This window comes from Cyprinodon variegatus, unplaced genomic scaffold (assembly GCF_000732505.1).
Source record: "Cyprinodon variegatus isolate N-32 unplaced genomic scaffold, C_variegatus-1.0 Scaffold270, whole genome shotgun sequence".
Taxonomy (NCBI): domain Eukaryota; kingdom Metazoa; phylum Chordata; class Actinopteri; order Cyprinodontiformes; family Cyprinodontidae; genus Cyprinodon; species Cyprinodon variegatus.
The window spans coordinates 579517-588182 of NW_015150723.1; the positions used below are offsets into that span (position 1 = coordinate 579517).

The 8666-nt window shown below is 35.7% G+C and overlaps 1 protein-coding gene across 4 annotated transcripts in view; it reads left to right on the forward strand.

The window, feature by feature from the left end:
- The window catches only part of LOC107089888 (potassium voltage-gated channel subfamily H member 1-like), a 79281-nt gene extending 76102 nt beyond the window's left edge, over positions 1–3179 (forward strand). For all 4 annotated transcript variants that reach the window (XM_015382915.1, XM_015382918.1, XM_015382916.1 and 1 more), the window contains one exon: positions 306–3179. In XM_015382915.1, coding sequence (XP_015238401.1) covers positions 306–1175 — 870 coding nt within the window. In that variant the 3' untranslated portion in view covers positions 1176–3179. The remainder of the gene's footprint in view (positions 1–305) is intronic.
- The last annotated feature ends 5487 nt before the right edge of the window (positions 3180–8666 follow it).

Here is an 8666-nt window from a genome sequence, read left to right on the forward strand (position 1 = left end):
CTTTTTCATGTCATTTTACACATACTGTTGATCAATTGGTTGTATTAGTCACCAATGTCACCAGGTGACTATGAACCCTTAAGAGCGCTGGTTAGATGCTTAGAACTGATCAATTCATGGATGTGCATCATTTTCTCCACCTAAATAAAAACAAAACTGATCTAATAATTTTCAGACCAAAGGAGGAGACATCCAGAGTTAGGATGATCTTTTGTCATATGCTCTATTAGATACTAATGTTTTTATTAATCAGATCTATGTGATGCTTTATGTTCTCATCATGAGTTCTCTTTATTCTTTTGTAGATTGTCTTCCGGAAGATCAGTGATGTGAAACGGGAGGAGGAGGAGCGACAACGGCGGAAAAATGAAGCCCCCCTGAACCTGCCACCGGATCACCCAGTACGAAAACTTTTCCAGCGCTTCCGACAGCAGAAAGAAGCCCGAATGGCCACCCAAAAACAGGACCTCAACGAACAGGACGTTGAGAAGGGTCCTGCCTATGTTGAGGTATCGATGGCCAAAGCCCCTGTCACAACTACCAGCATCGTCACGGTAACAGAAAGCCCAGCAACACCCTCCTCCTCGGTCCCTTCACCTTCAACGCCGACAAACTGCACCTCTACAGACAAGGCAAAGCTGCAGGTGCCTTCAACAGTTTCTTTGGCAGCTTGCCGACCTGCTGAGCCGGTCAAAGTCAAAGGCTGGGGTCGCTTCAAGGAGTCCATGGCCAAAGCCGATAACTGGAACAAGGTGGCTAAAGCCGAATCCATGGAAACTCTACCTGAGCGGACAACTGAGCACGAGCCGCACACGACTTTAAAGAAGACGGACTCGTGTGACAGCGGGATCACCAAAAGTGACCTACGGCTGGACAAAGTGGGCGAGTTTCGCATGACCCCTCAGGACCGCAGTCCTGCCCAGCCTCCAGAAACCAGGCATGCCTTTTACCCCATCCCAGAGCAGACTCTTCAGGCCTCACTTCAGGAACTTAAGCTGGAGCTCAAGGAGGACATTAAGAGCCTGAGCATCCGAATGTCTGGCCTAGAGGCGCAACTTGCTGAAGCACTTAAACTCCTTCGAGCCAGGAAATCTAGTACTGGCTCCGAGCAGCCTCTTTTTGACATTTCAAGGCCTGCCTCGCCAGAGCTGGACAAAGAGGATATTTTTTCATGAGGGAAGGAAGAGAGACCCATCAGGTAACAGCGATACATGAGCTCAGCTGGAATCCAGTAATGTAGAGATTGCTTGGATAGCTGAGGCAGTTTAAGGCACACCATCTGTAGGTGTCACTGTGGTCCATGAGATCTACCGACCTTTAACATGAGGTGTGTCTGCTGGTTAACGCAGGATGTCAAAGATTACGCTATCGTAGCACTGAAGGCTTGAAGGTTACATAACAGATGACAGAAAAAGTTTGTACATAATTTATTTTTCCACTGTGCCATGTTGGAAAAATAACGCGCCTAGTTTGATTTTATCTCAGCCGCAGAACTAACTGCAGAGTCGTTACTGTTGGGATGCCCCAATGGAGGCAGCATGACCCGCTGGTTTGTTATTGAATCATTCGTATGAAACTCTTTGCATGTCATATAAAATAGATGTGTACCTCTTACTGCAGACTGGGGCCATACTTGATTAATTGAGGCTGCACAGCGAGTCATTTGCATTATTTCAGTCAGAAAGAGCAGACTCTATCCAGATGTTGAAACAATCTCACTGTAATTTCCTCAGACACATCTCTTATTAAAATCTGCTGGGATCATTATGAATTATACAACAGATAACTCTGGCCAACCAATCTGGTTCCCAGAAAAAAACATGCCTGAGTAGAGCTTACAATGTAATTTACATAAAGCATTAAAGGATGTGCTAGATAGAAAATGAATTTAAATGCTAACTAGTGAGCATGCAGTAGAGAAGTTATCCATCTTTGCTGAAGTCTTGCATTTGTTTATCTCATCTGGGAGCGCTGCAGCCATATACATGATGCACTGTAGTGTGAAAGTTGTGCGTTTTTACCTTCGGGGAATCTTATTAGTAATTTGATAATGCAAACTACAGCATTTGTTGTGGCACCTTACGTTCCTTTGGAAATTTCATGAGCCAAGAAGGAATACCCATTGTTACAATAATTTTAAAATATTTGTTAATATGTATTTATCTAACACACAAAGTTGCATAAAACCACCAGGTAATCCAAAACCCCATAATAGTAACCCCCTTACATAAAGCCTCACTGTTTAAACTTGCTGCTGAAGTGCATGATGCATTGTTTTTCTTTTCCATCTTGCACTAGTTTTGCATGATTCTTGTTGTTTTTAAAAGATGCTTATGATTAATGTAAGGTTGCTTTCCACTAGTTAATTATTATCTTAAAATCTGTCACTGAATTTCTTTCTCTATCTGGGTAAAAATTACCCTATGCTTAAAGCAACACCGGTAGGCTAAATTATTCAAAAGTAAACTGATATTAGCTTCTCAAGAAGCATAAAAATATAGATTATTTTACACTAAAGTATTTTTTCTATTCCAATTAATTAAGGCAAAGCCTTTATTTTGAACATTTTAAGTTCACAAATTCCATATCAGTGAAAATAAAGACATCTATTTCTAAAATAGAAAAACTAAATATAAAAAGACACGACTGCTTTTTTCCCCTTTCTGGCTCACATGAAATTGACGTAAACCTTTACTGTTTTAATTCTTTATCAAAATTATTTTCACTTTCCAAATGCCAGACTAATGACAGATATTTCTTTTTTTTAATAATTCACTAGAGATAAACCAGACTCATGTGGGTCTGAACTCTATCTAACGTCACGCCTGATTTCATATTCTTCTGATGCGATAGAAGGAACCCATGTGAGCTTTAAAATACACCCATGGCTCCTCCTCCTACATTTAACTCTGTAATTGTAAAATGCTTACTTGCCAGTTAGCCTATTATTATTAGCTTACAGCACTATGATATTATTAGAGATGCACCAATCCAATACTAATATACGGTAGGTATCGGCCCCAAACCGAAGAAAATTCTAGATCTGTTATCAGGCAAAAATAAGGGCCAATCGTTTAGGACAGATATATTCAGTCTAATTCTATTATAAATTTAAAATTGTTTAAAAATCTCTTAAAAAGCAGAAAAGTTTCACTTTTATGGGCATCTCTCTTTTGCAATGCCTAAATTGTCATATTTGAGTTGCTGGATGAAAATTGTCCTCCTTAAGTTATTTACTGTTTTGGACTTATTTTTAAGAGCTTACAACAACTTATGTTGTATTTTAGATATACTTGTGTTCATTCATGCATATCACACATGCTTGCAGAGAAGAGGTTATGACAGCCTTTCAAAAAGATCAACAGTAATAACAATAACTATCAAGTTAAATAAAATTAAATAAAGCAAATAGAGCTCCTATAGAGCATAATGATTTGCAGATATCCAAATTAAGGTATTAGAATCAAACTTGTCAAGATGTAATTAAGCACATATATGTAACATTTTGAATTTGAAGAAAATCTTTTTTTTTTTCCTCATTCTGTCACTATTCTGGTATTTAGCAAGTGTAAATAATTTTTCTACCTCTAACAGTAATACGCCTGAGAAAATGTTGTCTTATTTGATGTGTGTTAGAAAGAAAAGTAATTATATTTTTATATAATTATGGTTCTGATCTGGTTACGTCATGATCTAGTTATGGATTATTCATTAGAAACATGAAAAACACGAAGAACATAAGCCTGTTTGCCACTGATGCTGCATGTTTACATTACATTTTTCCTCTGTTTATATTTGGTATATTACATAACTCTTGTGTAAATATCCCAGAACTGTAGTTGTTAAAAGTCATGAAGACATTATTTCTTGAACATTACATTTTTTTATTTTAAACATATCATTAATAACTCCCAGCCTTTTCTAAATACATGTTTTGTATTCATATAATGCAGACAGCATAATTTTTTTTCACCTGAGCATCATGCATCTCTTTTTAATTGACTAATTCAATACTTTTTAAATTAATTGAAAATGTTGTTATTTATTGTAATTTAATTATGTTAGATTGATTACTCAGAGAATCTTGTTTTAAGCTTCCATTTCTCTTTCTAGGGATTTTGTTTTAATCACCAATGAATTAATATATTTAATTCAGATATATGGACTTAATGACAAGTTAGTTTAACACCTTATTTTTTAAAAGGCAGTTTTATTCTAACAAGTGAACCTCATCAGAGCCTGTATTCTAATGTATTTAATGTCTTTACATGGTTTGTGAAAAGCGTTATCAGCAAACCGATAGTTTTAAACTACTTTGGAAAATAAGACATTTAAAAAAACAAACCAGAAATAAAAGAAATAGAAGATATTTATCAAATATAAAATAATGAAGAACCAAGAAGCATGAAATAAAAGGTGTTTAGCCTGTACTATAAAATGATAAGCTAAATTTGAATCCAGAACTCTTCAAACTTTTATAGAATGAGGCAGTTCAAATATTAATTAGCAAATGTGTTGAATCTTTAAAGCAATCCTGTCATATTTGGCGCATAGTAAAATCTAGAGTAGATTTGCTTTACTCAATGGCAGCACATTAGGATATTTCTATATATATATCAAACATTCATAACAATTAACTTACTGTTGGTTTTCAATTTATATTTTGCTGAATCCAGTACTCTAATGTACCCAAAATAACCGCCACTCTGGATATTTAATGTTTTCCGCTTTTTTTTCTTCTATTTAACGAGGCACGAGACAACCAGAAATGGACACAGCAAAGTGGAAAAACATGCTTAGGTTCCATTGCATCCATTTTCATAAAATATTCAGCACGCATAAATAAGCAGTCATGTCCTTACGGACGTAAAAACTAGTTTGGTTTAGTGCCAGGGTTTTTTTTTTTTTCATTTTTGGCTGTTTCTGCTATTATTAATTATTTAGTACCTGGTTAGAAATGGCATGGACGTTTTCCTGCCAGACAACAGGCCAGTTCTAAAGATGTCGGTCATGTGTAAAGAGTTCACAAAGAAAAAAGGGAAAAGAAAAGATAAAAAGAGGTCAGACAGCTTTGGAGAGGAGAGGAAATATGCAGAAGAAAATCTGAACGTTACAAAAGCAGCTAAATCATTTCAAACATATCTTAATGTTATCAAATACATATAAATCTGGTATGGTTCTACAAATGATACATAAACAACAAATAAATGATGAAAGCAATAATATGCCTTTAGCTTTTCCAGTGTATTTTATGTGTTTTTTTTATGTGATGGATCCACACAGAGTAGTGCAAAAAAGTGAACATGCAAAATTATTCATGATTTTTATTTCACTTTGTCCCTCTGCAAAATTCATCGCCATACTTTGTTAATTCCCTGTTTTTCCTTTGGGTTGAGTCTCACCGTTCTTTGTACATCTAAAGACGGAGGAGATGATCCATCAACCTGAGTGAAAAACACCCCATCCATTACCTCCTTTTTAGCTGGATTAAAGTCTTCACTTTAACTAAGCTTTTCTACTATATGAATATTAATCTAAAACTTTTCAATATCACCTTGGCTTTCTGTTAATTTTGTTGCATTTAGCTTAATCCATTTTCTTAAACTCTGATTACCTTCCCCAGCCTTGCCAAAGAAAAGTCTCCCCACAGCATGATGCTGCCATTTCCAAGTTTCACCATGGGGATCATGGTGAAAACTGAGTGAAACATCTAACATTTCTATCACATCTGACCAGAACATCTTGTTCAACATGCTTTGCATGGCTCATAGCAGCTGCTACAGTGCTTCCTTCTTCCTTATTTCTTCTTTTCCCAGCTTCCATCAATGTGTGTTTTACATGATCAATAGTTTTCATATCAATGGAATATCACATCTGAGCTGCGGTTCTGTGCAGAGTTACACTGAGTTTCTTGGCTGCTCTCCTGGTTCGGCCTCTCAGTCGAGGTTGAGCAGCCATGTCTTGATAGATTAGCAGTTGTTCCATAATCTCTCAGTTTCAATATAATGGATTCAACAACAATCTTTTATAGTTTTGAAGCCTGGATTACTGTTTTATAACCTAGCACTGCTTTACACTTCTGCACACCTTGGTGAATATTCATTTACTCAAAACATTCAGTTTTTTATTTCATTCATCCTTTTCCTAACATTTCAGCATGTTGCACTGCTTTGTGTTACTCTATCAAAAGAAACTAAAATAAAAACAGCAATGTTTGTGTAAAAAAACACAACTAAAATATGGGAAAAAAGCTTTGGGGTATGAAAGCCTTTGTAAAGTACTATATGTGCTGTGATTTGGAGAATAAAGGACACACATGGAGCAGGTGTGCATCAGAAACAGCTAAATTTTTCAGGCTGGTCAGACTGTAATAAAGCAGAGATTTTACCTTAGATTTTACCTTAGATTAAAAAAATTATTTTTAAATGACATAAAATCATTATACTCATGTAAACACCTGCATTCAGACTCATCAAGACAGGTACAATAAAAGGCAGGACCAATCCATCTGATTAGTATATGCTACGCATAATGACATTTATTAAATCATTTTTATAACACAAATAACTATTTAATAATGATGATTGTTTCAATAGAAAAGCTGATAAAAAGTCATTGTGTTTTTAAACAAGGACCTCCTTTGAAAGTCGCCCCCTAAAAGAGCTTCAGTTCTCCCCAATTTGATTTATCTGGATTTATGCTGATTTAATTTCCTATTTAAATAGATTTTGCCGTTCCTACTTGACTCCTACACTCCATGAATCCGCTCTGCATGTTACCAAACTCCTGCAGCCTGTCCATATATTCACTCGCGACTGAAACATTTAACTATGCAACAATCTTGGATATAACCTCTGAATATAAGCAAGCTAATGAAACTGAAATCTTTCAAATGAGTCATGATTTTCACCTTTCCATCCATCCAAACAAATATAAAAAAAAAAACAAAAAAAAAAAACTTTCACTCAAACCAAGACAGCGTTTTGTTTGGGCATGTAAAACGGTTTTAATGGTGGTAAAAGTGATTGTAAATGAAGCAGGTTTTTTTATGGTCAGAGGTTTGTTATTTATGTGGATTTACAGTCTCACAGTGACAGCTTTAAGATGAAACCTCAAGTCATGGGGTTTAAATTGTCTTTCTTTTGAATGTTATCACTTGAAATGACAACCTGAACTTTTCTGAATTTTCCTAAGGAGGTGATATTTTCCTCTTTTCTGCCCTCATCCAGCTAAGGGCGGATTTATTTTTTACAAATGATGTTTTATTGTACTTTGAAAAATGTGAATGATATTCTTTGGAGTAGTTTTGTTTCACCACAGACACAGATGAATGAAATGGTTAATATTTGTGAACTTTTATTATCACTTTGAATTATATATGTTTGTGTTATGTTGATAGTACATTTGCAACATATTGGGTTTCCTTTGATTTAAATTATGTAGTTTTAATTGTAAATTTGTTTACTTTAGCTAAAGCTCAGACTGCATTAGTATTTGAAGGCAGTCCAAAAATCCAGCTCTACTCTTGTGGAGGAAACCATCACTTTACGCTCTTGTTTCAAGGCCATCAATATTTTACATTTCAGATCCTTGAAAGCAATATGTAGCTCTGCGCGTTACCATTTAGAAATACCTTGTGACAGAAATGCTTAAATTACTGCACTAACATCTCATTGACCCTCACGTTTCCAGAATTGTTACCTTTGAGAAGCATGCAAACTCGTGCCTTTGTATTAATGTCCCTGTAACTCCTTTTTTCCAGCCTGCAGGAAGGAAAGCAGTGTTCATGATCCAAATTAATGTTGCTCCACTGAAATGAATTGAATAAAGATCTATTTTTGTGGTCAGCTCTAGAGAGCTGCCTAAAAGAAAAATAAATGGACAAAATGTACGGATATAAACATATGCACAAGTGTTAAAGCAATGGTAGGATTCTATATCAAGAGCAAAGTTTGAATTCAGTGTATGTATTATGCACATGCCTCTGTGTTGACACATCGTGTGTTGAGAAATGTACTATTTCAAGCACAATGGGAACTCTTTGTTATGAAATGTGACATACTGTGCTCTTCATAATAAATATTTTATACATACGGTACCCTGTCTCCTGTTTTGGGCTCCACTGCTGGCGGTAAACACTAATCTTTAAGAAGCTGTAACCAAGCAGGTGTATTCTCCAGCTTGAGCTTCTTATGTCAGATAAACCTCACAGTTTTGTGCTTATTTAAGAGGATTCTTCACTGACCCTTCGCTCGCTTTGATCCAACTTACTGCCACAGACGCGTTAATCCCAGGGAAAGAAATCAGCTAATGGAAACAGCCCAACAACCCGACAGAGCAACACAAGTTTATTTTAAAACATTAATCAAATAAACCGCTTAGAAATCAAGCATATTAGAAGAGTTAAGGTAGCATATTTGACTTATATCCCACTAATACCTAGATATAACATTCTTGATGAGAAAAATCTGAATAGCATAAAGATAAGATTGTATTTGTTAATCTCTGTAGGACCAGAATAAGCTGATTTACTTAATGGAGATAAAAGAGAATCACAGATGTTTTAAAAGAATAAAAACTTTTACTCTCAGTAAATTAGAAATAGTTATCAGAACATTCTGAGCCGCATGTTTACATGATACACTGGCCATGTTATTCTGATTACT